General features: G+C 39.8%; 5 protein-coding genes across 9 annotated transcripts; 3 read left to right on the top strand and 2 right to left on the bottom strand.

Moving 5' to 3' along the window:
* The first annotated feature begins 469 nt into the window (after nucleotides 1-469).
* On the top strand, nucleotides 470-4,604 carry mecr (mitochondrial trans-2-enoyl-CoA reductase). Its single transcript, XM_077575439.1, has 10 exons — nucleotides 470-744; nucleotides 1,042-1,139; nucleotides 1,257-1,388; nucleotides 1,463-1,606; nucleotides 1,772-1,874; nucleotides 2,967-3,069; nucleotides 3,593-3,666; nucleotides 3,733-3,793; nucleotides 3,884-3,956; nucleotides 4,048-4,604. Exons 1-10 carry the CDS (start codon nucleotides 566-568, stop codon nucleotides 4,203-4,205), a joined length of 1,125 nt encoding a protein of 374 aa, XP_077431565.1. The 5' UTR covers nucleotides 470-565; the 3' UTR covers nucleotides 4,206-4,604.
* On the bottom strand, nucleotides 4,313-11,518 carry smpdl3b (sphingomyelin phosphodiesterase acid like 3B). The gene is made up of 9 exons (XM_077575430.1): nucleotides 10,923-11,518; nucleotides 10,042-10,092; nucleotides 9,405-9,618; nucleotides 8,508-8,605; nucleotides 8,282-8,425; nucleotides 6,943-7,112; nucleotides 6,677-6,857; nucleotides 6,464-6,597; nucleotides 4,313-5,817 (listed from the first exon to the last, which is right to left on the bottom strand). Exons 1-9 carry the CDS (start codon nucleotides 10,960-10,962, stop codon nucleotides 5,446-5,448), a joined length of 1,404 nt encoding a protein of 467 aa, XP_077431556.1. The 5' UTR covers nucleotides 10,963-11,518; the 3' UTR covers nucleotides 4,313-5,445.
* Nucleotides 11,347-15,608, top strand: rpa2 (replication protein A2). Its single transcript, XM_077575446.1, has 9 exons — nucleotides 11,347-11,513; nucleotides 11,701-11,792; nucleotides 12,415-12,516; nucleotides 12,639-12,752; nucleotides 12,833-12,907; nucleotides 13,131-13,247; nucleotides 13,924-14,043; nucleotides 14,124-14,218; nucleotides 15,267-15,608. The coding sequence occupies exons 1-9, from the start codon at nucleotides 11,501-11,503 to the stop codon at nucleotides 15,352-15,354; spliced, it is 816 nt and encodes a 271-aa protein (XP_077431572.1). The 5' UTR covers nucleotides 11,347-11,500; the 3' UTR covers nucleotides 15,355-15,608.
* On the bottom strand, nucleotides 11,859-23,849 carry themis2 (thymocyte selection associated family member 2). Of its 2 annotated transcripts, XM_077575427.1 has the most exons (11): nucleotides 23,825-23,849; nucleotides 23,662-23,753; nucleotides 23,423-23,512; nucleotides 20,749-20,902; nucleotides 20,516-20,656; nucleotides 18,988-19,407; nucleotides 17,776-18,893; nucleotides 16,455-16,593; nucleotides 15,231-16,349; nucleotides 13,897-14,177; nucleotides 11,859-13,463 (listed from the first exon to the last, which is right to left on the bottom strand). In XM_077575427.1, the coding sequence occupies exons 3-9, from the start codon at nucleotides 23,453-23,455 to the stop codon at nucleotides 16,243-16,245; spliced, it is 2,112 nt and encodes a 703-aa protein (XP_077431553.1). In that variant the 5' UTR covers nucleotides 23,456-23,512; nucleotides 23,662-23,753; nucleotides 23,825-23,849; the 3' UTR covers nucleotides 11,859-13,463; nucleotides 13,897-14,177; nucleotides 15,231-16,242. The 2 variants fall into 2 exon arrangements, with proteins under 2 accessions (XP_077431553.1, XP_077431554.1); XM_077575428.1 differs by lacking the exons at nucleotides 23,662-23,753; nucleotides 23,825-23,849 and having other exon boundaries at nucleotides 15,241-16,349; nucleotides 23,257-23,639.
* On the top strand, nucleotides 19,209-27,952 carry LOC144057629 (transmembrane protease serine 6). Of its 4 annotated transcripts, XM_077575432.1 has the most exons (11): nucleotides 19,209-19,433; nucleotides 22,125-22,267; nucleotides 23,270-23,524; nucleotides 23,666-23,758; nucleotides 23,854-23,991; nucleotides 25,357-25,522; nucleotides 25,829-26,007; nucleotides 27,007-27,102; nucleotides 27,187-27,329; nucleotides 27,412-27,567; nucleotides 27,811-27,952. In XM_077575432.1, exons 2-11 carry the CDS (start codon nucleotides 22,231-22,233, stop codon nucleotides 27,880-27,882), a joined length of 1,335 nt encoding a protein of 444 aa, XP_077431558.1. In that variant the 5' UTR covers nucleotides 19,209-19,433; nucleotides 22,125-22,230; the 3' UTR covers nucleotides 27,883-27,952. The 4 variants fall into 4 exon arrangements, with proteins under 4 accessions (XP_077431558.1, XP_077431559.1, XP_077431560.1 ...); XM_077575433.1 differs by lacking the exon at nucleotides 27,412-27,567 and having other exon boundaries at nucleotides 27,811-27,882; XM_077575434.1 differs by lacking the exons at nucleotides 23,666-23,758; nucleotides 23,854-23,991.

Here is a 27,952-nt window from a genome sequence, read left to right as displayed (position 1 = left end):
TTAATTATAATTGTCATGATTTGAACATCATTTTTCACCATAAAATATTTAAAAAATACAATTTTTTTACGTTTGTATATACTTGTATATTTTAGTTTAAAATGTTGACATCAAGCACTTAAACACTTTTTAAATCGTTTTATTTTTAATGTAAATGACAGCGATTTAAATATATGCCTGCAATATTAAAAAAAAAAATCATTTTATTTTTGGTTATGAATATCCTAAAAAACTTCTGGCACAAAACAAATGTTACACTTTTGTTGTATACATTTTTTATTTATTACTTGAATACTAATACTTTTGAAAAAAAACTAATAATTATTTTCCCCTCTTAAAAACAAAAACTGACAAAAATATATATTTTTAATACAGTAGGCTATACAGTTCGGTTCCGTGTACAGGTACGCCATCAAGTTGGTCGTGTTACCACCTCTGTCCACTTGGGTGCACTAGTGTTTGTTTACATACTTATCACGTCATTCCAACATGGCCGCCTCCTTTCAGCTAGGTTAGCTGAACGAACCGTCACATTTTGACCACGATTGTGTCTTTTTATGTCACAATGTGGCCACAACTTGGAACCGTTTGTTGTACAAACATGTTAGTTTGTAGAAGAAGCTTGTTGACCTCCGCTTTGTACAAACATAGCCGAGGAGCGGCTCAGGTTAATAACATTCGCCACCTGAGCCGCTGCAAAGCTCTGGTGTACACAAACCACGGAGATCCTTCCCATGTCATACAGTAAGACTTTGAAAACTAGTTTTTCTGTTCTATTCGCTGGCTTCAAGGAATTTGTCAATTAAAGGCAAACGTTAAAAACTAAACTGCACGTGTACTTTAATTTGTATCTTTTCATTTTATTTATTCTAATATATTTGATCGTATTTCCTGTTTACTAGCGGAAACCTAATGGTACCCAACCCATGCTACTATTTAAGAATCACTTACTAATTGAGGACATGATTACATTCTCATAACAACCCTTTGCCAACTTGAACCCTGGTTTTGAGTCGAATGTGAGGACTTTGTACCCGTCAGGGTGGAGAATGTGGATCTTCCCCTGGTGGGTCCAAAAGATGTTCTGGTTAAAATCCTGGCTGCTCCCATCAACCCATCTGACATCAACATGATCCAAGGTAACAATAAAAAATAAATAAATATATATATATATATATATATATATATATATATATATATATATATATATATATATATATTTGGACAATTTTTTATTTATTTTTTATTTATTTCAGGGACGTATGCAATTCTACCCGACCTCCCGGCTGTTGGTGGCAATGAGGGGGTGGCCCAGGTGGTGGAGGTGGGCAGGCAGGTTACGTCTCTCCAAATAGGAGACTGGGTCATCCCGAGGGACGCTGGTTTGGGTAAATAAACTTGTATGCAAAGTAGCTTGTGTGCGTGAGCTACCTGTTTGTAGCTTCCGTGTTTGTGTCTCCAGGGACGTGGAGAACGGCAGCCGTATTAGGGGAAGAAGACGTGATCTCTGTGCCCGATGACATACCTTTGTTGGCAGCCGCCACACTCGGGGTGAACCCCTGCACTGCCTTCAGGATGCTGGCTGACTTTGAACACCTCCAGCCAGGTAGAGAGGAACAAAGGCTAATTGTATTGTAATTTCATCTAGAAGCTTGCCAAGTGCCAACTGCAAAAACAAAAGCGAATTTTATTCTCTTATAGAATATAACAGTTATAAATGATCAAATGCAACTTAAAAGTTCAATACAAGTGCAGGTTGTTCCAATTTCAGGTGATTCGGTGATCCAGAATGCAGCCAACAGTGGCGTGGGGCAGGCGGTCATTCAGATTGCAGCGGCGAGGGGGATAAACACCATCAACGTGCTTCGAGACAGGTACGCCTGTACTTTATCATAGGGCTGGGCGATTATAATAATAATAATTTTTAAAAAAAATCATGATAATATTGATTGATTTTGAAATCATGATTAATAAACATGGTTTATTGATTATTATTATTATTATTATTTTAATTATTATTATTTATTAATTGACTACCAAAACTCAACTTTGAATATAACTTGAAAAGCACAGCCAGGAAATAAATTAGTAGCAAGTAAAATAATAATAATAAATAATGGATGGATTTATTATAAACGTCATAGTAATAATTTTTTTTAAAGCTGCTGTTCCTTGCTTGGCCTCTTAGGGGCAGTGTTGTGCAGTCCATGCCAGAGCCATTGATGTTTAAGCAGGGTAACAGGATGGGCCACATGTCATGTGACCAGCGGTTGACCAATTCTACGGTGTGTTTGGTCAACTGCTCTCCATCAACTGCTCTGGTTCATGCATGAAGATAATTTATGTCGATGTGTTCCTACAGCCTTTCATTATTTCAACCCCTTTTTTCTGCAGTTTTTATTTTATTTTATTTTTTTCCGATTTTGACACTTTTCACATAAGTACAACATAGACATTTTTGGGGGGTTATTTCATATTTTTATTTGTTATAGGGGACACCAGGATAGTATGGCTGTAACGTTTTGTAAACTTACTAAGCTTATATGTAACATGAACGTCATGCAAATTCACTTGCGATTGTGATTGTTTAACTGGGATCCAATCATGAACCAGAAGTGTTTGACATCATCCAAATTATGTGTTTAAATTAATTATGTCATCTATGAGTCCGAAGGGGTTAAAGCTATCACTCCCAGAAGTCAATGCAAATTTTCTATTAGCCAGCCAATAGGATTTCACATTCACTACTGAGAAGCCAAAATCAAAACCATTTCAATTAATTGCCTAGTCCTAATAATTGCTAATGTACCCTCAATAGCGCCGTTGCATTATAGCAATACGTGAGGTTTCATTTCCATGCTACATGACTCAAGTTCTTGTAAAAGCGGATACAGTCAGTCACTGACTACATTACATTATCAGCATTTATGACACCTGTGCACTTCCTGGTTTCTTTCCTTCCAAAGGCCAGAGTTTACTCAGCTCAGTGATAGGCTGAAGGCCCTGGGAGCAAGTCACGTGATCATGGAGGACGAACTGAGGCGGCCCGAGATGAAGGAACTCTTCAAGGTGTGTTTTGTCAAAATGGTACATCCTTTCATTTATATTTATATTACGACTTTATTGTGGGAATGCTGGAAGCATTTTTTTTTTTGGTGCATTTTCCATTGGATATCATTCGTTACACTTTTCCATCTAAATGAATGGAGGGTACTGCATGCCTAAGTGGCGCTATTGAGTAAAAAATAATTTTGTTGCATTTTTCCATTGGATATCATTAGTTCCACTTTCCCATCCAAAACACTTTTACATATAAATTTAAACTTGCTTCAAAAATTCAAATTCAAGTGTTTAATTTTTTTTTTTTTATCTTTCAACTACAATGAATACTGCTGTAATTTTAACATAATTTATTTCTATTTACTTCATAAGCATTCAACGTAGCTTTCAGCATTCCCATGCAATTTCTGCAGAAATTGCACATTGTCTGGTTTAGCAGTGACGACACGGAGGACAAATGTGATGATGACGATAGGACACCGTCTACAAAAAAAAAAAATCTACAGTATATAATTTTGATCTTTCTTTTCAGACGTGTCCAAAGCCCAAACTGGCCTTGAATGCAGTTGGAGGAAAAAGTGCCACCGAGCTGCTCCGTCATCTCCGGTGAGCTTTCTTCACAATCTGGAGAAATAAACATGAGTAATAATAACACAGGCGTGTTTACTGCAGGGTTGGAGGGTCCATGGTGACCTACGGGGGGATGTCCAAACAACCTGTGACTGTCCCTGTGGTATGCCGGATCATCATCATCTTCATCATCATCAAATTAAACTCAACTCGGTTTTTTGGGGTCATATTTTCTCACGGTCTCCTTCCTCAGAGTGCTCTTATTTTCAAAGATGTGAAAGTGTGCGGCTTCTGGGTGACGCAGTGGAAGAGACAACACTCAAACGGTGAAGAACATTTAAGAATATAGAGATGAAAGTGGAAAAAAAAAAAAGAGATGTGATTTTTGTATTTTGCTTCCTTTGTGGATCCATCCAGGAGCGTTCCGAGCCATGCTGGACGAGCTGTGCTCGCTCCTCCGCCAGGGAAAGCTGAGTGCTCCCGCCTGTGCCGAGGTGACGCTGGACGACTACCGGCAAGCTCTGGACGCCGCCATGCAGCCTTTCACCTCGGCCAAGCAGATCCTGATCACGTGAAGACGCGTCGTTCCGAGTCAACAGGTTAAAAGTTCACTATTTAGAGCCCAGAGTGGCTCGAATGAGCCATTAAGTCTTCATAAAGTGATAAGGGGGTCATCAAGAACTGAATTATTCAGCTTTTATTGTAGGTCATAATACAATATTGCATTTCTTGCCAGTGTAATTAATATGAAGCAATAGATTGATTTTATTAAGCAGCAAACTAAAGATGTCACTATATTGGCACTATATTTAGTAGAAATGAGTATTTGAACGATATCATCTAACATTACAGTATATGAAATCCAAACAGTTGATATGAAGCCGAAGGTTGTTTTTACCTTGATTGAATCATCATCATATCTACTTGCCAGGTTATTTAGATAACATTAAAATATAAACATGTCATTAAAAGGCTACAGTGTGTATTTGAACATTATGGGCTCATACAATGCATGGAGAAAGTCTACACAAGCCTGTTGAAATAAAAAAAAATGTTAATTAACTTTTTTTTTTTTTCATGTCATGAGTTTTTTTCTCGCAAATCTGCCACTTTATAAAGTTGTAAATTTGCCACTTTATAAACTCGCAAGTTTTCCATTTTATGAAGTTGCTAATTTGGCACTTTATAAATTCGCAAGTTTGCCACTTTATAAAGCACTTTTTGAAGTCGTAAATTTCTCTACTTTATAAAGTGGCAAATTTTTGACTTTATAAACTCGCAAGTTTGCCACTTTATGAAGTCGCTAATTTGCCACTTTATAAATTCGCAAGTTTGCCACTTTATAAAGTCGCAAATTTGCGAGTTTTTTTTCTCGCTAATCTGCCACTTTTTGAAGTCGAAAATTTCTCTACTTTATAAAGTGCCAAATTTTCGACTTTATAAACTCATAAGTTTGCCACTTTATGAAGTCGAAAATTTCTCTACTTTATAAAGTGCCAAATTTTCGACTTTATAAACTCACAAGTTTGCCACTTTATGAAGTCGCAAATTTGCGAGTTTTTTCTCTCGCAAATCTGCCACTTTATAAATTCGCAAGTTTGCCACTATAAAGTTGCAAATTGATGAGTTTTTTTCTCGCAAATGGCAAATTTGCAAGTTTTTCTCTCTGATTATTGCCCCTCCCCCCCCAAAAAAAATCTTCAAACGTGGCCCTAATACGCCCTCGTAGAAAATTATAATGAGGATATTCTTAAATAAATTGACCCCGAACATACTTGTGCATGCAAAATGAATTGTATGTAACTGAATTGCAAACTACTGCTGAGCAAAAACAAACAGGACGCTGGCAACTACAGCGAGGATGCTCAGCAGGGATCCTCCCAGGCGGCTCGCCGCCGCCTCGGTGGCCAAGCAGCGCTCGTACCTTTGGTAGTCGACCTCGCGCGTGGCGCATACGTGATCCACGCGGCAGCCTTCGTCGCACTCGCTCAGGTCGAAGTTGACCGAGTTGAAGCGATAATACTGCTGCAGGCGGCAGCCGTCGCCAGAGATGCCCTCCAGGACCTGCTGCATGGAGGCCGGGGAGGCGTCCGCCACCTGGAAGCTCTCGGTCAGGCGGTACTCCTTCTCCCAGCGGTCCCGGCCGATGTTGGCGCGCGTCAGGTTCAGGTAGTATGTCACCACGTCCTAAAGATAAAAACAGTCATCAGCTTGTTTATTTGAGGATGCCCGTTAAACCAGGTCTGTCAAACATTTAGCCCACAGGCCAAAACCGGCTCACCTGAGGACGCAATCTGTGTGTTTGTGTTGCCGCAGTTACCTTGAAAAAGTAACTTAGTTACTGTACTGATTATTTCCTTTAAAAAGTAACTCACTTTTACTGATTACTTACTTGCTTTAAGAAGTAACTTAGTTACTTCACTGATTGCTACTTTAAAAATTAACTTGGTTACTGATTACTTGCTTTAAAAAGTAACGTACTGGTAGGTACTGATTACTTGCTTTAAAAAGTAACTTAGTTACTTCACTGATTACGTACTTGCTTTAAAAATTAACGGTTACTTTACTGATTACTTCAAAAACTAAGCACACTCACATACAATCTGGTGTGACTTTGAAAGCATCCTCTCCTGCGATCCATTTTTTAAAAAAATAGTGTTATTGAAGCTATGTAATACTGCTACTAGCTAATAAGCTAATAACACTGTCGACTGAATAGAGTGTACAAGAAACCTTAATATTTTAGTTTTTAGTTAACACAAACTCAAAATAGTGAGTTTACTTGCATCTTTAAAATGCAAATAGCCCCCCTGCATTAACCATTCTGCCTTACTTGGACCACAAGTGTTGCGTTGTCGTATTCAAAGATGCGAATGCCGGGATTGTTGGCGCCGTTCTTGACGCCGGGCAGTGTGGTCTTCCACGGTGTCACCCCCGGGCTGAGGAACATAGTGCTGATGGGAGAGTCTGCAGGAAAAAGGACACAATATAAGGTACACTTCCAATATCTGGAAGAAAAAATAACGAATAATCCAACTTAAGTCACCGCTGGTGTCGTAGAACATGCGGAAGGCGTCGGTGTGGTGGTGGCCGAAGAACTGTCCCATGATGACTGCGTGGTGCTTCTGAATCAGCTCCAGGTAGCGTTTGTTGAACTGCGGCCTGAACCAAGGCTTACTCCTCTTCTTCTCAAACATCCCCGGGGGCACGTGGCCAATGATGTACACCTGCAGGACAAAAAAAAAAAAAAAAGGTCAGCTGGGATAGGATCCAGCCCGTAAACCTCACAAATGAGGTGGGAAGTGTTTTTGCCTTCTCTTTGTTGCTGGCCGCTTTTGTGAGGACGCCATCCGCCCAGCTAAACTGGCCGGCCGGATCCTCGTCGTTCTCGGTCTGCTGGTTGCGGTCGTAGTAGAGATTTGTGTTGAGCACCAACATCCTGAAACCCGTCTGGTTCAGAAGTCTTTCTGTGTAGTAGCCACCTGCAGTGGAATGTCAACGTTTGTAAGTTGTGTCGTGACAGCAGAAGTGGGCAAAGCATCATTTGGATTAAGCAAGTCATCATTTATATGCAATCTTGCTCAGTAACAAAGTACTATATGTGCAAGTCATAATATTCTGACTTTATGTAATTACTGTATACTACTTTGTACTCACAAATTTGACTTAGAAAAACAAAATAATAAAATTTATTTTTTTAAATCAAATAATACAACTTTAGTCTCATATGTTTGCTTTTTTAAATAAAAAAACAACAACAACCTTAATTCGAATGAATCTACAACATTTTTTAAATAACTTAACTTGTTCATAAAATAAATTTTCTAAAAACCTTTAACTAAATACAATGACGAAAAAAGTGAACTCTCATAATACAACTTTTCCTAAAATATCTTCATTCCCGTAGCAAAATGACTTTTCCTAAAGACTAAATCCTACTTTATGCTCACAGAATTAAAACTTTTACATTTTTACTATTACCCTACTTTATTTTTACTATGACTTTTACTATTGTAAATTTATGATTATAAAATGACGACTTTTCTAAAATATTACAACTTTATTCATGTACTATTTTTTTAAATAAAACTTTTCTCATAAAATCATGGCTTTAAAAAAGCATTTAATACAGCATCCGACTTTATAAATAATTTAAAAAAAAGAGTAAATTATGACGCTAAAAAAAATACAACTTTATTTAATACAAGTACAAAAAAAAGATGATGCTACCACTTTTTGTAAAATAACTTAATTCTCGTAAAAATAGGACCTTTCCTAAAATGAATAAATGCTACTTTATGCTCACAGAATTACAACTTTGACAAAATGTTACCACCACTTTTATGATTATGAAGTTTATTTTTTATAAAATGATGACTTTAACATTATTGTCATGCAATTCTGACTTCTTTTTATTTATTTATAAAACTTCATGCTTATAAGATTATGCTTTTTTAAAAGGAATGTATTGCAGCATCTGATTTTATAAACAATTAAAATATGCTTTTATGACATTATGACTAAAACTTGCCATTTAACTGAAGTCAACTTTATTTGTAGATCACTTTAAAAACAACCGCAGCTGCATTTAAAGTGCTGTACATTGAAAGTCACTTCATCAGTTTCGTAAGCGTTAAAGAAGAAGGATGACCTTTTGTGAAGGTTTCGTGTGACTCAGGCTCCAACCAGTGCTTCCACATTTTGGCTGTTTGGTTGTACATGTAGCTGGGGCCACCGGGAAGCTGGCTCTTGGGGTGGTAGTCATGGTTACCCAGGGCAGAGTACACCTTGGTTGCTCCACGTGTGGCAAATACACAAAACATTTATGAGCGCACATTGAAACCACACTGCTGACTTTCCTTTTAAGCCATACATACTTGGAAAAACCTCTTTGATGATGTCGGTGAGGTTGCCGATTATGCGGAGAACTGTTTCTTTGCCCAGATTCTGATCGGGAACATGCGGCGTGTCATCTCTATATTTTCATACAGAAGTGTATGAAATGTGTCTCACACAACCAAAAGTCCATCACTTAAAAGCATTTACAAACAAAAAGCTATTACTAAAATAACATACAGTACATTAAAAAAGGAACAACAAATCAAAACCCACTCTAAAAACTAATCAAAACTAACTTACTTTTAAAAAATATATAAAAAGTCCAAATGAAATCTTGAAAGCCTTGTTCAATAAACATTTGCTACATGCTAACGTTGATCATACTGTACCTTTTGTGACGTTTATATTTACAAATGCCCCCAATCAAAACACAACTAAAACTAAGAAAAACGTAAGCTACATGCTAACTGCTAACATTAATTATAATGACTATTCATTGCACCAATAAGTGAAGTTCGCATCTCGACTGCACGGCGCATTATGGGTAGAGGCGCGGTGCATTGTGGGTAGGCTAAACTACCATACGGTCATTGAAAATGAATTGGATCCAATGGAATGAGCTCTGATTTCTAACATTTCAACCGCTGGAAAGTTGCTCTTTTTTATATAATGTATTTTAAACATGCGTAGCATGTGGTTTACTGACTTCGGGGGTTGACTTGCAAGCTTTAAGGTGTACAGTTACGCAAAAATTGTCACCACTCTAATCTCCGACATTCAAATGACGGTTCGTTGGTAGCCTCACTTTTTTTCCCACGCATGCGCAAACGTAATGCGCACTTCGCTTATTAACATTTTTAACTGTCTTTCAAGTGAAACATAAATCAATAAGTCAGCCACAAGTCTCTAAGTTTCCATTCTCACAGACGACCCACCCTGTCCACACAATGAAGTCTGGGTCTGGTAGAATATCCTTCATGGCAAAAATGGAGGAGCTGATGAGGTTCCAGGGGGAGTCGCAGGCATGGTCGCCAAACGGACCCGCCTGGGCTGCCGGTTTGTATCCGCTTGACTCACACACATTCTTGGGGTCCTTGCCCTGGTCGTAGGTCGGGTCCCAGTGCAGATCAGTGATGTGCCAAAAGTTTCCTAATCCAAATGATAATAATTTCATGATCAAAATGGTACATTCTGAATGATTATTTTATCTTTTTTTATTATTGTTATTAAAATGATTTGAGTTATGGTCATTTTTTGTTTTTGTTTTTTTTGTTTTTTTGTTTTTTAGCAAACATCTATTGACCAGCTGATTTATATTTGTGGGTTGAAAATGTTTTTTTTTTTTTAACAACATGGCATTTTTGCTTGGCTTTCCTTAGAAACATTAAGAATTAATCATCCAGTTATTAAAAAATTGTATTAATTGTGAAAATATTTTTACAGTAGTTCATAATTTGATATAGAAAATTGTTTTGAGGATATATCTGTCTTTGGTCCAAAATGACCCAAAACATACCTTGTGTGCATAGAAAATGAACAGTATGTAAAGGTTAATATCTTATGTTTACTGACCCGACAGTGCAAGAGACCCATGAAGAAGCAGACAGCACAGCAGCAGCCTTTCTGTAGACATGTTGAAAGAAAGCCAACAGGCAAATGTGTCACAGACAAGTTCAAGTTCACTTTGCATGGGAGAGGCCAGATAGCGTCATGATGTCACACGTTTATTGCCTATGCATTGCAATATTCGTCAATATTTCACCAAGCCAGGAAACCACCAGGTGTTGATTTTCATGTAACTTCTGCAATTGCGTTACTTTGTACCTTTGCTAGTGAGTGTCATTTCTCAAGCGCCTAAAACATGAGCTAGAAGTGTCACAATTTCCTATAAATAGACTCCAGAGTTGCGTAATTCATTCAAATGATTTATTGCAGCCTCAAGATGCTTAAAAACAACAACATTGTTTTGATTTGTGATCAAGCATCACAACTCAAGTCTTTTTTTTTTTTTTTTTACAATGATTTCCAATCACGTCATCCATCTATGCCATTGACATATAGTGACAGTCAAAACAATTAAATGCTTTTCCACTAGATGGCAGACCTGTTGCCATTTATAAAATCACAAAATTATAACTTTGTGTTCAGGCCTAGATAATTTCACACTTGGTGAGCAAATTGAGACAAGAACATTTTAGTAATATTTTTTTGTTTTCCTTGAACGTTTTTTTATGTAAAATATGCGCATTGGTTTAATTAAATTTGGAGAAACTATAGAATTATATATGGAAGTGTACATGTGCCATCTCAGGTTGAATTCAAATTTCGATGACATTTATTTACCGTCAAAACATTCAGTGTCAAATTTGGAATTTAACTTTTGTTCAGTTTTGCAAATTAAATTTAAATGACCCAGATGTACAGTTTCGGAATGGAATGTTGCATTCACTGACCCAATCTTCTCGTTCCGAACGCTGCTTCCATGAAAGGCATATCAGATGAAATTAAAATTACATTACAGTCCTGTTCTAAATTATCATGCGCATGTTTTTAAATAAATGGTTAAATGCTTGAATGGGTTTAGAGAGTAGCATTCTTATTTGGAGGATATGAAAATTACTGCGCCTTTCGCTTCCCTCTGAAGGCAACACTGACTGTATAAAGTATCAAACCCTGGTGTTTGTCTGTCAGACGTCTGCTTTTTTTATGTGTCCTCCTGAATTACACACTGATGTGCAAACAAATTCTACTGTGAATAAACTGTGACGGTTCACTTATTAATATCACCTGATTTTGGTAGTTTGGTTTGTTTCTATCGTAACAAAAGATTTTTGGAGGGTCTGACAGACAAAAATGAGAGCGATACTGCTGTCACACTTTTCTTGCAGCTTCGCGGGAATTGTACGTGGCGCATGCGCGCTGCGTTGAATCGGCCGCGCGCGACACCACTCCAGGAAGAAAGCGGATTTGTTTGCATTCCAACTTTCGTTTCCATTTCCAAACTATTATTCACGACGCCATTTGGAATAAAATGTGGAATCAGGGTTAGTGTGACGTCAGGGACGCGACGTTTTTTGGTGCTATTGCTAACTGCACTTGTCATTTGGCTTTGGTGGTATCTTGAATTAGCTTAGCTGAACATTCTGTATTTGATATCTCACTTTTCAGAACATAAACGTCCTGTGAAAGGGCTGACGTTTTTTTCTGTTTTTTTAAAAACATGTTTCTTAGGAGGATTCAACGAGTCGAGTATGGCTGGTGGCTACACTCAGTCCCCCGGCGGCTTTGCGTCACCTTCCTTGTCCCAGGGAGAGAAGAAAACGGTACATGAGGTTGCAAAGAGGGGGAACAATTACCTGTAAATTTATCAAGAAAGTTATAATGGGGAATTCCAGAAATACTGTCTTTATTGACAATGTGACAAGTTAAAAATTGTGGTCTTTTTAAAACAACCATTGTCACATATAGAGTGCTGTGCATAAAGTCAAACTCAGTCGAAAACAAAGACGGTTAATGTAATAAGTTAATAACAGACAGTATAAAACACAAACTATTCAGAGTCTCATGCTGAGCCGAAAGCCAAAGAATAAAAAATGCTTACAGATTTTCTTTACATTATTTTTTCAATATTTAAATAAACAGACCCATTTTATTTTTTTGTTCTTTCCCAATGCATTTCAACGGGTGTCAATTTTACTCGGATTTTCGTTACCGGCCTGGTCCTATCCCCTGCGAATGGCTTGGGATGACAACAAGTAGACATACAGGTTAATTGTACCTTCTGCCATTTAATAGAAACATATTTTGTTGTTCTGCCTTTCACTAGATGTCGCTGAAATACGTAAAGGAACAAAGAGATTATTTGCCTGATGTTATCTCATGCTACAGTGATTGGTTGCCATGGTTGTTGTCATGCTAAGTATGTGTGTGTTGTGTTTGATGCAGAGAACCCGATCCTCACAGATCATCCCCTGCACAGTGTCCCAGCTGATGTCCGCCTCCCAGTTGGATGAGACCTTCAAAGTTGGCGAAGTGGAGGTGGCCCAGGTAAGGTGGCACCTTTTGCCTCTCTATTGGCAGACTGTAGCACACTTTATTTAGACCCAGAATATGTCCCAATGAAATGAAAGCCGCCCCGTGAGAACTTAATCGAGCGTTTGCTAATGCAGGTGACCCTCGTGGGAATCATCAGGAGTACCGACAAATCCATGACCAACATCCAGTACAAGGTGGACGACATGACGTGTGCGCCCATGGACGTGAAGCAGTGGGTCGACACGGAGGTAATTACCCCATTTTTCTGTGGACAATATATGGCAATTAACCTTTATAAACAGTGGCAACTTTTTTTGTCTGGTTCCAGGACCCCGGCGTGGACGGATCCGTGCTACCTCCTGGCACGTACGTCAAAGTATCAGGAAACCTGCGCTCCTTTCAGGTAAGGCTCCATAGCCCACCTTAACCAAAAGTTTGTGGATTTTAACGCTTGAAATTATTTTTCAAAACTTGAGTGAAGTGTGTATGTAAAAAATTAAATGGCGAGTGGCACACTAACCAATAAACAAACCCTCCACACCAATGACAATGGCATGTCCTTGGTGGAAGTAAAGATGAACGCTAAGAGTGGTTAAGTGTATTTGTGTGTCCGTGGGTGCGAGCAGAATAACAGATCGGTGGTGGCGTTCCGCGTCAGGCCCCTGGAGGACATGAACGAGATCACGTCGCACATGCTGGAGGTGGTCCAGGCGCACATGGCGCTCAGCAAGCCTCAGACCTCGGTGAGGAAAATCAACGCCAAAAAGACCACAAAATGCTGAAGTCTCCTTCCAGAATTGGAGGTCATTTTAGGAACCAACATATAAAAAGTAAAAAAAAACAGCTACATTTAATGTGAGTCTAATTATAATAAGAGTTAGGGTGTCAGAACGAATTTCTGAACGCAGCCCGTGTTGACGGCAGCAAATGAGTTCTGGTTGGATTGGAAACTTCAGCTTCTAAATACAGAAAAAAAATTTTTTTAGTTTAAAATGGCTGACATTAACTTGATTCCCACGTTTCATTGCTAATGATTGAATCCTTGTTGGTTATTACGCTGTAAAGCCTTGTCGGGGCCAAAGGAAGTCGCGTGCTAACTGACTAGCTATATGGCACACATTTGTTGTCATGACTACTTCGCTTCCATTTCTTCTTTTACTTTCATTTGGTGGTTGGCATATTATTTTGGTGCATTACCACCGGTGGACGTTAGGTGGCAGTAATGCACAGAAAGTCAACAAAATTACAACTCACGATTTTAGGTGCCAGTCTGATGTTGAATTAAAATTTTGAATAATGTAAATAGTTTTTTCTTTTTATTGATTGGGGGGGGGGAAATGTATTATTATTTTTTTCCCCCTCTAACACCACATCACCAACTAAAACGCTAACCTTGGTGCACACCGTCTTTCGGTCCAGGCCGGGACGAGCAGCTACACGTCGTCCGTGCCGCAGCGCACCACTGCCAGCAACATGGACTCGGGCTACGCGGGCGCACGAGAGATGGTCAACAACGGCTTAAGCGCCAGTCAGAACCAGGTATGGACCGCTCGGGTGCAACCACCTCACCCAGGCATGACGCCGTGTGACGGGTTCTACTTCCTTTGGCGGACGTCAAGGTGCTGAGTCTGATCAAAGGCTGTCCGGATCCGCAAGGCATCGGCCTTCATGACCTGAAGACGAGAGTGCCCAACCTCAGTATGACGGCCATCAAGTAAGAGCATTTAAACAGACACCATGCAGCTTAAATGATTTTGTATTTCTTTGGTAATCGTTGAAATTATTAATAGAGCACAAACTATGACCCCAAAAACACTTTCAATATCATTTCAAACTCATTTTACAACATGATCCATGACATTAAATGGCTTCACCTCAACATTCAGTTTCTGACAGTCAAGATGTCTCACTTAAAATACGTACTTGAGACCAACTGCTATCTAGACGGGGCGTTGGTATTTTAGGTTCCACTTGTGAGAGAATTGCAACATCTTAAGATTAAAAAGCAACATTTAAAATAGAAATATTCTACAATACAATACGTGTTTTATTATCATTTGTACTTTTACTAAAATGGCAAAAGCGGCATCATTTTCACGCTCGACATACTTTCCTTTAAGCGTGACCACTTCAAGATGATTTAAATTTTTTTTTTTTTAAACCCATGAATTCTAAGAAATGTTTCTGACTAGACAATTTCACGATAGACGCACGACTATCGGCGACATCTGCGTTTGTAGTTGTCCTACAGTGACTTGAAATGCAAATCAAACATGATGTCATGTTTTGTTGCAAAACTGTCAATTTCCAAAGCTGGACATTTTTCATGGAAATTAACAGTAAAATTTAAGGTTGCTTCTTAACGGGAGACTTACTGTAAATAAAATAGGTGGTAGTAAAATATATTTTTGAATAAAACTACTTGATTACATGCAAGTACAGTGCAGTGGCACATTGACTTATTGAACATTTATTCCAGTTCCAACCTTTTTTTTTTTTTTTTTTTTTTTTAATGTTATGTGCCAGAATTTGAATTGCAAGTCAGTTTGAAAACAAAATGGAGCATGCATGAGCTATATTGCATGGATGTTAGGGAAGAAAAAAAATATTTGCATTTTTATTTGAATGTTCCAAAATTCCCCAACTGAACATCCCATAAAAAAAAAAAAAAAAGAACAAAAGTTTTCCACCGCTTTGCCAACCCCATGTTGAAGTTTTCAACTTGCCGTTGCTTACAAGAACACTTGATCATCGTCCCACAGGCAAGTTGTGGAATTCCTGAGCAACGAGGGTCACATCTTCTCCACCATCGACGAAGACCACTACAAGTCAACAGATTGTGACGCTTAGTACATATTTCCCTTTTTTTTTTTGTTCAACTCTGTTTTGTCTGTATGTAATTAAAACTTTTTTTTTTTTTTTTTTAAGAAACAACTTATATTTCGACTTAAATAAACAAAATACTATTGTTGTCAGCTCCTGACTCTATTCCTATTATTGATGCGCAAACCAAGGTTACATAAAAATGAGACAAAAATATTTTCACCACTTTTCATTTTCTGCAAATAAATTCCCTAAAGGGCAATTTTTGCAATTTGGTCTTACTCAAGTTTAGTTGCGTCTTTTGCTTTCATCATCAGTTCTACTAACTTCACAAGCCGGATTGAAAATTGTGATTCGCTCAAGGGAGTTCTTCACGTTATCAATCTGAAACTTCACTCTGCAGATCCGTCCGGTAAAGGAGGGACGTTCTGTACAATACTTCGAGCTGATTGGACGATGCAGCATCTTGTGCGCGTTAGTTTAGACCAATCACGGCAACGGATGAAAATGTCGTCTTCGGTCTCCTCTCAGGTAAAACAATGAAGCACGGACATCTTTACCAGATAAAAAATGCACAAAAGCGCCGCTCGCTGTTCAAAATTCAACAAGAAAATGGTTAGTAATTCTGCGAGAACAGAATTAATAGTCCATATTTTGTGTTAATGTTTTTGCAACTCTGTGTCCATTGCAGCCTGGTCATCCTGGAAGGGGGGATTCCCCAGGGGCCCCCAACCCCCCTTCTCATTTTTCTCCATGTTATTTTATTTTTTTAAATACTATTCCTTGCCCTCCTGATCTGTCAATATTTGTCAACTGTGGTCTTGTGTGAAGAAGCCCTTTTGAAACTCATTTGTGATTAAGGGCTATATAAATACATTTGACGTGACTTCTTCCGTCAATGTACGATTGTATCGTTTAGAACATGACGCCCTCTTGGGCTTTCTTCAGCGTCCCTTCCAACACGTCCTCCACTTGCACGTAGTCGTCGTCGCTATTCTCAGCTACATCTTCACATGCTCGCCCTGAGGGGACACAAAAGCAGATCAGACTGGTCGAGCTCATCATAGAACACGGACAAACACAAGTGACGCAATAGTGGTGGGTGATGTGGGTGTCGCAACTATTACCGATTGATGGAGCATTTTCGGCAAATTGTTGGTAAGTTCCCGCGTAGGTGTTGGGCGTGGCCCTCTCTGCCGAGGCTTGTAATGTTGACGACCCGCGCGGCGCCAGTGGCGGCGGCTGGTGGTTGCTGCCACTTGCCGGCTGGGTGGAAAAGAGGAAGTGAGCATCTTGCGGGTTTTTCACGCACGATTACTTTACCCCGGTGATTTGTGGAAGTCGTGCTAATCTGATGAAGACGTTCTAATGCTTGGCGGTGATAAGTTGTATCTGCAAAGTAGTCGGTGCTTCAACTTTGCCCGCATTTTGGTATGTTTACAGAAGTAGTGGCAAACTTGCTAACAGCGCCGCTATGGTTGCCGTACGGAGGACTCGCTACTGTAGACTCGAGAAACCACGTGCAGTGAATCGTGGGGGATGCGTTCCAGATGACCATTTTTGGTCTCATTTTGGACACACCAGCAATGTTATCGAACAGTAGGCGTGGCATAGCTCAAGTGATAGAGCAGCCCTCTCCCGTGCTGACGGTTGCGGGATTGTTCCTGAACCCTTGAGCGATTGGGACTAAATATCGTCTTTTTCAGAGTAAAATTTATTCTATGAAATTGACTGTCGGTGAAAAGCCACGATTTAAAGCAGAGATGTCAAACTCCGGTCCTCGAGGGCTGCAGTCCTGCATGTTTTGGATGTTTCCCTTCTCCAACACAATCAACAATGATCCTATTGTTCAGAATCCGCTTGTGTTGTTGTGTGAAAAAGGAAAACCTCCGAAACCTGCAGGACTGCAACCCTCGAGGACCAGAGTTTGACACGGTTTGTCCTTGAGTACCCCTATCCATGTCTCCCACAGCCAACACAGGTGCTTCAAACGATCAGCTAATCAGCTAGCTCTGCATGAAGCCTGATAACAATCCTCAGATGTGTTGGCTAAAGGCGACACGGAAGAAAACGTGCTGGATAAGGGGTACTTGAGGACCGGGGTTGAGAACCAGTGATTTAGAAAAACCATTAAAAAAACAAAAAAAACAATTCACTGTGAATTAGTAATGCTGAGATTGTGATCGGCCAATTTCCGTGGGAAAGTACATGATCGTTCATTGCTGATCACCCAAAAAAAAAAAAAAAAAGATCACCTGCAGTTCATACTTTGCAGCCTGTGTGCTGTATAGCCTTCCCTCCCCCTTTTTGATTCTGATAAATTAATCGGAAAAAAATGCCTGATTAATAGTTAGTGAGCAGCTCTAAAAATTGATTTCACTCATGGAAGATCTGTACCGGCGGTATAAAACCCTGATTGGTAACACTCCTACTGTAAATGTCACTTACCGTAGCTGGCAGCGGTGCTGAGCTCTTTCTACTTTTGACCCTCATGTTACCAAACTCTTTGGTCAAGACGCTTGTGTTTGGGTTCGGCGCCGATAGGTTCCTTTTGGGGGGTCTGGGAGGAGGACTCGTAACGGAAAGGTCCTCTTTTAGAAACTCGTGCAAGAACTTGTCCGTCACCTCCGTGACACGTTCCATGCTGCATTTGGGGGCCTGATTTGGGTGCCACGGGAGAGGCTGCTGGGTGCAGTACACGATCATGCGGAGCCGCCGGGTCGGGATCTCGAAGCAGAGGTTTGGTGTATGCAGGAAACTGGCCTGGATGGTGGGCTCTAGGGTGGCCCCTTCTAGCCGGAGGCAGGGAAACCCAACCAGAGGGTCGTTCTCCAGCTCAGGGTCCCGGCTCACAGCTTTCACATCCAGGGGCGCCTTCTGGCGCAGGTCGTTCAACGTGTACTTCCTGTTGTCACTCAGCAGCTCCAGAAAGTGGCCTTGCATGTATAAAGGAAGGTAAATGTGGTCTTCCTGCTTTCCGTCTTCATCGTCATCCTCATTGTCTCCTTCGTCGTCCACGTCTCGGAGGCGGTAGCAAACGACGGCGTCCGTCTGGCCGCACGGGAGTTGGACTTTTTGGCATCCGATGACTTCTAGTCGCTCGCCGACGGAGAGGCCGGGAAGGCCTTCCTCCTCCACTTCCTCGCAGTTTTTCGTGGCGGACACTCTCAGTCCCGGAGTTTGGGTGGAGGCCACGTGGAGCTCGTACGCAGAGTCGAACCCCCGGGGACGCCTGCGGAAGCGGCCCGCGTACCGCTCGGATACCAGGAAGAACTGCTGCGCCTTGCGGCTTTTCACGCTGGACATGATGGTCATGGACGAAGTCGTCTTTCGGTGGAAGATCAACTGGGTTCCTTTCTGGAGCTGCGGGAGCCAACTGCACTTGAACATCGAGCGGGTCTCGGGACCCTCCAGGACCTCCACCACCACGGGGAAGGTTTCATCCGATTGGGAATGGATCTCGGGCAAGCTGACGGGGATCACAAAGCTGACGTCCTCGCACGCGTCTGTGATGTCCACCACATCTACCGCCAAGCTGGACGGGAACTGCAACACGTTCTTCCTCACTGCCAACCAAATTGAAACGAAGACAAATGTGGATCATCTTTGAAAGAATTGTTTTCCCCTCAAGACACAAATTAGAAACCCCAAAAGACTCACTGCTCATGATGGCGCAAATCTGGTAGACAGGGCTGAGGACGAGCGTGCGTTGACACATGGCGGCGTTATCAAAGCGGAAGCGTTGATGACACAGGTGCGGCGACGTCACAATCTCCCCGGGGGTGAAGCGCTCCTCGCCCTCGTGCACGTAGAACTCGCCGCGCGTCCCCAATGGCACGTCCACATCCGCCGAGGCCTGGCCCGGGCCTGGGTGGATGCGGCAGCGGCACAGCTCCTCCTTTTCAACCACGGACAGCAAGGTGAGGACGGTGCCCGCCCCCAGCGTGACGTCAGCCAACGTTATCTTGGAGCGGGTGGTGAAGGTGACGGGGAGACAGGACTCAAAGCCCACCGGCCTCAGTTTGACCAGTTCCTCCACCGTGCTGTACGGAGTCTTCTCTGGGACCAGTTTCAATAAGCCTAAAAAAAACAACAACCATTTGTTGGTGAGTGCTCAGGCAATTTTGTTATTTTGTGAAAGGGCAATATTGTGCACAGGCCAACTGTTAGCATGTTACGGTATTTGATCAATTCTTATGTGAAATGGTACGACTGTAAACTTGAAAGCAGACGAAGATGAACAAAGACAAGAAATATAACTTAGAAGTCATCCACGTCAATCCTGCTTTTAAATGCTACAGAAAGCAACAGCAGTAGGTTCATTTTATAATGTACATCTTTGGGCATGATTATTAATTTATAGTGTGAGATTATGAATTTGTTAGTTTGGAAAAAACTGAATTGTTTACAGACTACTGAACAGGCATCGGTACACTGTTGATACATTCAAATGGCTGTTATCCATTCCTCTTGCACTCTCGCTGAATTGCATGTGTTTAAATATGTTTATATTATTTGTGTTTTGAAGAAGGTATCTTAAAAATTTAAAATCCCATGAATAACACATGTTTTTTCTAATAAGATGATTTTTTTTTTAGCATATGGGGGGCTAAATACGAAATTTAAATTTTTCACATTGTTTAGATGTTTTCCAGTACCAGGTGTTGTAAGAAAAATATATATGATCACTGATTTATAGCACATTTTAAACACAACGCGAGTCAATATGTTTTAAATACTGTAAGCAAAGTAACAAAATAAAAAACAAAAACTTACTGAAATTTCTAAAAGAGTGTACAATGGAAGAACAAGATTTTCAAAAACATGATTTAAAAAATACTATAATGTAGTTTTTAATCTGGATTTATAGGTATGTACACTTTGATGTGTTTTGAATCATTGTTCATATTCTCTCTAATAAAGCAAATCGGCTGCTTTTAAGGGTGTTTTTTTTAGGGGGGGATATAATAACAGGTGCGTGTTATTCATGGGGTTTTATGGTAAAAATATAGAATAAATATATCACGAGTACAGTCTAATATGCAACAATGTCAATCTTAATGTATCAATTAACATTTAAAATTAGTTTATTCAACTAAAGAATTTCCCCACAAATGCTCATACATGATACTTAATATTAAACCGTATTCAAGCGAATTGTATTAAATTATATATAACGGTCTGGCACCTGTGTGGTTAATTGGTAGCTCGAACGTCTCAAAGCTGCTGACGTCCTCGCAACAAACAGACGAGAGTTCAATGTTGGTGACCTTGATGACGTCACCGGTGGAGAAGCACACTTCATTCCCAGAAATCTCATAGACAGACCCTTGGAAATAAAAATAAAAAAAAGAGAGAGAGAGGAGCAACCATGAGGAGAATTCAAAGCATACACTTTCTCACAAACAGAGACGTTCGTACCTTGAAAGTAGACCCCAGAGCAGACCTGTAGGATTCTTGGCAGACAAGTGCTGTCCAGTGATGCAATATACTGCTGGAGAGGGAACGCCATCGTGGTGGGCCCAAGAGCAGCAAATAATTCATGCAGGATAAAGTAAAGTATGTGCGGTGGTTCCTTTTAATGTCAAAAAAAAAAAAAAAGAAGCCACATGAGCAAAGGAGGAAGTGACTGGCTTCTGCACAATGCTTGTATGCAAACCATTGTTGCAAGGACATGACATGAGAAAACCATTAGGCCGGTGAAAACAAAACCATATACTGCACACACCGGATATGTCATTCAGTTATGTAAAATTAAATTATACGGATGATGATATACATTTTATTTGATTGGATATCTTACATTTTACCCAAAGTGTTTTTGTAATTGCATGTAGATGGCACAATATGTTGGAAAAACACTTAAAAAATGAGAGGATCATAAAGCATCAGCACAATTAATAACCCATGTTGTAGAAAGAACGGTATTACGTACTAGTAGTTGAATTATTCAACACAAATGAACCACCTTCACATAAGGCTCATCAATCGTATTAGCTTAACACGCTAACACAAAGTGACGTGACATCACACATTGCCAAACAAATACGTCCACTAACAATTCACAAGCATTTATACTGTTGTATACGTGAAATCAGAAGTGACAAATCCAGGTCCAGAAAGTAAAAACCCTGCCTCAGTTTGGTTTTAGACATTGATGCTAGCTAGCTAGCTAGCTAGCTAGCTCCCTGGCAGGTAAACGAGCACCATGGGAGCTAGCTAGGGAGCTAGCTAGCTAGCACCTAGGGGCTAAAGCCAAACTGTGGCAGGGTTTTTACTTTCTGAACCTAGATTTGCCACCTCTACATGAAATTCACCATTCTAGTATTTTCATATGATAAAAAAAAAAAGTTAGGAAATACAGGCAAATTCAAGAAGTTGAATTGGGGAGAGAAGCAAAGACAAAGTTTCATTTTCACTTTGACTGTGCACCAAGTTACAGTAAGTATGAGAAAGGCAAAATAGGATGCAGAGGAAAAAACATCACAATTAAGCCAGATGGCGCCAAAGTCATACTTTAAATGGCTTTAGCTTGAGCACAAAAGCGGTAAATAATGTAGGATCAGTCCCACCCCCCCAATTTTTTTTTTATCAGCGAATATGCTAATGCAGAACCATGAACGTGCCCGGGTCCGCTGCAGTTTGTTCATCTTTGCCAGCGTCGCATAGTGACAAGCAGAACAATAAATACCCGTCCACCTATTGTCATTCACGAAACAGAATATCACTTTTTGTTGTCTCAAAGTTGGGAAAACTTGTGACCCTGGGCCACACAATTGCCTCCATGCATATTTCAGAGATGCGTATCCGTTACCGGCCACACCTGCACGTAAGGGCAGGAGGAGGAGGAGGATTACACAGGTTACACGGTGAGAGCCATATTGCGATGAAGACGTGTTGGAAATGAAGTTGCTGACCTTCTCACTCAAAGACAAATCAGGTGAGTGAGAGAGTTAGTTTATCTTAACCTGGCCATCTAAATTAAACTAAGACTGCTAATCTACAAGATCTAAAATAATAGAATAGGATAAGATAAGCAAAACTTGGGTAAGCAATTATAAATTAAGAAAAGCCTAAAATAAGATTGGGTAAACTGATAAACTAAGCGGAGCAAAGCTAGGCTAAGATAAGCAAAGGTCAACAAAAAAAAAAAAGCTATGCTAGGTTAGGCTATAAGCTAAAGTAAATTAAATTGAGGTAGGATAAACATAATACAAAAAGATTGAAAGGTGAGGAAGAGACTATTGGTAAAGAAGTTATGATTAAAAATAAATAAATAAATAAAATAAACTAAGGTGAACTAGCGCTAAATTCAACTGAGATGGGGTAAGCTATATTACAAACTAGGCAAGGTGAAACTAGGGATATGATAAACTAAATAAATATAAGATAAACCTAGGTAGTCTGAATTAAACTAAATTAAGATTGACTATTGCAGGATAAGAAAAAGAAAATCTGAGCTCGGCTAAGCTATGGCAAGGCTCAGCTAAGCTCAGCTAAGTCATTTTAGCAAGCGAAGAGAAGCTAGCTACGCTAAAATGGGATAAGGTAGGCTTTCGCTACAGCAAGTTTAATTAAAATATGATCAAATAAAAAGCTAAGTTAGGTAAAGCTAAGATCAACTAAATTAAAATGTAGGAAAAGTTATAATAAACTAAGAAAAGAAAAGCTGCAATAAACAAAATATAAGCATGCTAAATTCAAGTATGCTCAAATAAGCTGAATTTGGCTAAGCTAAAATAGGATCATTAAATTGAGTGAAGCACAGCTTGGCCAACATGCACTAATGTATGCTAATGCTAGGCTAAGCTATTATAAACTAATGTAAGTGAAGCGAAGCTAGGCTCAGACAGACTAAGCTAAGCTTGTTGTTATGAACAACAAATGTAAAATAAAAATAAAATACCATGAATAAATAAATGTAATTACAATTGATTAACAGGAACTGCCAATCCAAATATGGATGTAAGGCTCCAAACAGGAAGTGGCGTACATTCTCCACCACACTTCTGGTCAACATGCTCCCCTCCAAAGATTTCTTCTGAATTGAAGAGCATTTCCTCCTTGGTCTCGCCCACCGTGGTCACACTCCTACCTCAGTGTTCATCCGTGTCAACGCTGCCGCCATCTTTACATCCCCTAGAAGAGGGTTCCATCGGCCTCGTACTCGCCAAAGACCCCCCACCTGAAGCACCAGGTAGGTAATAAGTGATGGTTATAATCCAAAAAGTATGTCAACTTAATTTTCATACTATTATTCCTATATATTTATATTTGTGACTTTTGTCACTGATTGTATGGATCTAATATTTGTATAATATTTTATTGTCATACGTAGGAGCAGATACCCCCGCGTGTTGTCCTCGCGTGTTGGTGCTCATCGTGAGCGTGTCCGTCACCGTCAAACTTGTCATCGCTTCCGCTCTCTTAGGTAGCACAATTTACTGATGTCATGATTACTACAGCATTATTATGCATGTCTAGCACTGCATCTCACCTTATGGTCTGGTGCTGTCTCCAATGTAGTGAAGTTCCTACTTTATCCATCGGAGTTAAAGGCCTCATCGTCGCCTCCGTGTGGCGTGAAGGGCAACTGCAGCACTCCGACTCAGCAGCCGTCCCCGTCAAAGAACCCTGGCAACCACATAGTCAATATCACAGCGGGTACTAAAATTTGTGTTCTTTTATTTGACACACATTAGCGTGCATCACTGAACCGACAACTAATTGATTAACATGATTATTTTTGGTCGTCGATGAATCGTTAAGACACATTTTTTTATTTGAATATTGTCTAAATGCAAATCGAATATTTCTGTAGTTCAAAATGAAAGTGGACTGATTATCTTTGTTGAATCAAAATAAATAAATGATCAACATTCTTTTCCGATTTTCTGACATGTTACGTGTCGGTACCTGATGTGATCGGAATGCCAAATCATATCGGGGTCTTCTAACGAACACACAGGATTGGCTAGAAATTATCCAATTGACGACAAACATTGGAAAGAAAATATTAAAGATGTAATTTAAATAACAAAATGTACGGGCTGAAATTGTAAAACCTAAGAATATAAAAGCAAGATACTGTATATTGAATAAATCATAAAATTAATTGAATAAATGATAAATAAACAAATAATTGCCTGAGATGTGACAAATATTGTCAGTTTAGATTGCTAATGTGGTCCTATTATTATTAAGACTATTTATGTGATGTATTGTGATTTGTGAACTGCTAAAAAAGAAACCAAACCGAAGTGAACACGTCTGAATCGCGCATTTAGTTAGCGCTGTTGTAGTGACGTCATCGGCAAGCTAGACCGCGCTTCAATCAATTTTTATTTATTTTTCTTAAATCTTTAAGTATCCTGCTTTTATATTCTTAGGTTTATTTACGTTTTGGCAATTTCAGTCCATACATTGTGTTATTTAAATGATATCTTTAATATTTTCTTTCCAATGTTTTGACGTCAAATTGATTTTTTTTTCCAAATAACTTTATTGAACATTTGTAAACGATAATCTCCAGATGTAGCGTGACGTTATCGGTAGGCGACCCGATACATTTTTTTTTTTAAATGAAATTACAAAATTCTACATTTTGGCTTTAAACACAAATCAAAAAGAAATGTCAAAGTGTGGTTTACAAGGCACCAAACAGCAACACAATAATCACCACTTCTCATACACACACGCGCGCACACACACAATATATACATTAGATGTCATGAAACAGACGACCCCTATACAATCTGGCAGCCCGATCATATCTGGTACCGACAACGGACCAAACCAGGAACTGAAGCTTAATCTGCCGCTTCTTCATGCTATTAATTTTGCTTCATCTCTATCAGTAGACCTCACTGCTGCCCATCTTATTGTGGTGCAATGTGGAATTACACTAAAATCACAACTCAAAATGTTCCTGTATACCTGTACTGTAAAAAAAATAAATAAAAATCAAACGATCGCTTTCGCAATGTGAACGACGAGTTGTGATTGTTTCAGCATCTTTTTTTCCACCAGAATGTCCGGGCCTGGCCAGCGATGGCAGACGCATCGTCGGGGGGACGCTGGCGGAAGCAGACGTGTGGAGATGGCAGGCCAGCCTGCACTGGAGGGGGAAGCATGTGTGCGGGGGCGCCGTCATCTCGCCACTCTGGGTCATCACTGCGGCTCACTGCTTTGCCCAGTAAGTGGAAAAATGAGGGGAGATCCGTGGACGTGCAGAATTTTAAGTATTTAAGTCACCAGCCGTTATCACCTGCAGCTTTTCCTGCATATGCGTTGTCTGTTTCCTCACTATCATTGAACAGTGGCAACGGCCCAGTCACGCATTGATTGGCAGTGAATGAAGTCAGCCGTGTGCACACCCACAACGGCGCAAAGAAAAATAGAGCCTATGACTGAATCGCCGCTCTGTATTTCATATAAAATCCATGATAAAAAGAAGGGACCGTATGTCATGGATCCACTCTGCTGTGTATCTCTACTGTAGGGATAACATGTTACAGGTGGCTGACTGGCTCGCGGTGGTATCCACCGTCAGTATCGCCGACGCCTCCTGGGGGAAACGCTACCGAGCCCTTCAGGTCCTCTACCACCCTCGCTTCAACAATCGCAGCAACGACTACGACATTGGCCTCCTGCGCACCATCGCTAACATCGATATGAGCGGTCAGATTTGATTTCACTGTATTTTATCATCACATGGCTTTAAAATGAGGGAATGCAAAAATACATACATACGTACATCATTTTTTTATGGGTTTATAATAACGTTTGTCACTTTAATTTCATTACGTGAAAAATTATATTAAATGAATGAAAATATTTAGCATGTAAAAACCTCAAATACATAATAAATATTAGAAAATATTTTATTAAATTGAATTAATAGAATTGTTATTTACATTTTATGTGATAGTTTTTTAATTCAATATACTCAAAAAAAATGAATATATAAAATATTAATTAGAATTGTAAAAAAAAATATTAATGGCTTAAATAAATGCCATAAAATCACTTAAAATTAGAGCCTATATAATGAATACAATTTAAATTAATTTTCAACTCAACTTTATTTTTGGACAATTTACAAAAAAAAGTTTTGATGAACAGTGCTATACATTAATAGCTAACATGATACAGTTGAAAAAATAATACAAGATAAAATAATAAAAACAAATGCTAATTATTATACACAATAACAGTATACACAGACAACAGTGATAATTATAAATATGGTAGTAATAATATAATTTTTTTAACAGTTAAAAAATTTGAATTTCAATAATATTATTATTAATAATAATAATCTTTTTTTTATTAAAATGCCTTTATTTGATTTTAGTATAAAGAACCATCCCACACAGTGGCCACATAGACCACAGTTTCGTACACTATTATTTTATGAATTTGGTGTTATTATTTGTACTGTGTATTAAAACATGTTCTAACTAAAAAGCAAAAGGGGTACATTTTTTTGCCATACATGTCTCATCTGTTGTTAATATTAAACTGCACTCAATTTTTCAGCCTAAGGATTGTAGATCCACATCTCTCTTTTGCCCACAGCGTGAATTTTAATACATTCTAGAATCTTCTAGGCTTCTCCCATTGTGAGAGATTGTTATGGTTTCGCTCACACTTAAATGGCTTTATGGATATTTGTAGACGGGGTGCGACCAGTCTGTTTGCCCAGTCCCAACGAGTCCTTTCTTCCTGGTGCACCATGTTGGATCACGGGCTGGGGGTACGTCCGGGAAGGAGGTGTGCTCCTCTGACATGATTGACAGCTGATGTCAGGGTGACGGAGTACCAGTACATACACCGTACGTGTTTTTGTGTTGTCAGGTTTTGTGTCAGATGAGCTCAGGCAAGCTCATGTTAAGGTGATTGCTGAGTCTGTGTGCCGCCACCCGAGCGTCTACGGCATTCACGTGACACCTCGGATGATCTGCGCCGGCTCCTTGGAGGGAGGAGTGGACTCCTGTCAGGTACGGAGAATCAGATATCCTGTGAGAGGCATTACTCAGAAGCAAGTGCTTATATGTATTGTATTGACAATGTGATTTTTAGGGTGACAGTGGGGGTCCTCTGCTGTGTGAGACAGCCGGGGGGGAGTGGAGGCTGGCAGGGGTGGTGAGCTGGGGCAAAGGCTGTGGACGGCGCAATAAGCCGGGCGTGTATAGCCGGGTAACTCAACTGCTCGATTGGGTTGCGCAACATGTGGAGGTACAGTGAATTCGGCATCTGCGGATTTATGAGGGACACCTAGCCTGCATTATTTGCTGAAAATCTCAGCTATTTACTGTTTTTTGTGCTCACCAAAGCAATAAAATTACTGCATTACTCTGGCACCCTCTGGTGGAAGCTTGTTGTAGTTGTTAAGTGTAATTCATTCTGTAAGGTAAATTCCCCGAAACCGCACATATAATAATACTGATTAATTTTATTTACATTTTCTTCTCCCTCCAGCTAGTCCATGTGGATATTTTGGAAGAGTCTCGTACAACAACCATGACTGACACCTCATCACAACTGGACTGAAACAATGGCAATTATTTTCCAATAAAGTCTTATTAAGTGGAAGCGTCTTTGTTTTATGCACTAGTATATC

The sequence above is a fragment of the Vanacampus margaritifer genome, chromosome 9 (genome assembly GCF_051991255.1).
Source record: "Vanacampus margaritifer isolate UIUO_Vmar chromosome 9, RoL_Vmar_1.0, whole genome shotgun sequence".
NCBI lineage: Eukaryota > Metazoa > Chordata > Actinopteri > Syngnathiformes > Syngnathidae > Vanacampus > Vanacampus margaritifer.
The sequence above is the reverse complement of the archived record's forward strand: the minus strand, read 5'-3'. Positions and strand labels throughout refer to the sequence as shown.

What these genes read in the sequence shown, in the direction of transcription:
- LOC144057629 (XM_077575432.1), top strand. Translation starts at nt 22,231, where the DNA reads ATGAAGTTGCTGACCTTCTCACTCAAAGACAAATCAG. An exon ending in GCGGCTCACTGCTTTGCCCA is followed by an intron (nt 25,523 to 25,828) that starts GTAAGTGGAAAA and finishes TCTCTACTGTAG; the next exon opens with GGATAACATGTTACAGGTGG. An exon ending in CGCTAACATCGATATGAGCG is followed by an intron (nt 26,008 to 27,006) that starts GTCAGATTTGAT and finishes GGATATTTGTAG; the next exon opens with ACGGGGTGCGACCAGTCTGT.
- mecr (XM_077575439.1), top strand. Translation starts at nt 566, where the DNA reads ATGTGGCCACAACTTGGAACCGTTTGTTGTACAAACATGTTAGTTTGT. An exon ending in GATCCTTCCCATGTCATACA is followed by an intron (nt 745 to 1,041) that starts GTAAGACTTTGA and finishes TGTACCCGTCAG; the next exon opens with GGTGGAGAATGTGGATCTTC. An exon ending in GAGCTGCTCCGTCATCTCCG is followed by an intron (nt 3,667 to 3,732) that starts GTGAGCTTTCTT and finishes TGTTTACTGCAG; the next exon opens with GGTTGGAGGGTCCATGGTGA.
- themis2 (XM_077575427.1), bottom strand. Translation starts at nt 23,455, where the DNA reads ATGGCGGCAGCGTTGACACGGATGAACACTGAG. An exon ending in GCTACCAATTAACCACACAG is followed by an intron (nt 19,408 to 20,515) that starts GTGCCAGACCGT and finishes TGTTTTTTTTAG; the next exon opens with GCTTATTGAAACTGGTCCCA. An exon ending in CGAAAATGCTCCATCAATCG is followed by an intron (nt 16,350 to 16,454) that starts GTAATAGTTGCG and finishes GTGTCCCCTCAG; the next exon opens with GGCGAGCATGTGAAGATGTA.
- rpa2 (XM_077575446.1), top strand. An exon ending in CCCAGGGAGAGAAGAAAACG is followed by an intron (nt 11,793 to 12,414) that starts GTACATGAGGTT and finishes TGTTTGATGCAG; the next exon opens with AGAACCCGATCCTCACAGAT. An exon ending in TAAGCGCCAGTCAGAACCAG is followed by an intron (nt 14,044 to 14,123) that starts GTATGGACCGCT and finishes GCGGACGTCAAG; the next exon opens with GTGCTGAGTCTGATCAAAGG.
- smpdl3b (XM_077575430.1), bottom strand. Translation starts at nt 10,962, where the DNA reads ATGCCTTTCATGGAAGCAGCGTTCGGAACGAGAAGATTGG. An exon ending in GTTCGGAACGAGAAGATTGG is followed by an intron (nt 10,093 to 10,922) that starts GTCAGTGAATGC and finishes ACATGTCTACAG; the next exon opens with AAAGGCTGCTGCTGTGCTGT. An exon ending in CATGTTCTACGACACCAGCG is followed by an intron (nt 6,598 to 6,676) that starts GTGACTTAAGTT and finishes TTTTTCCTGCAG; the next exon opens with ACTCTCCCATCAGCACTATG.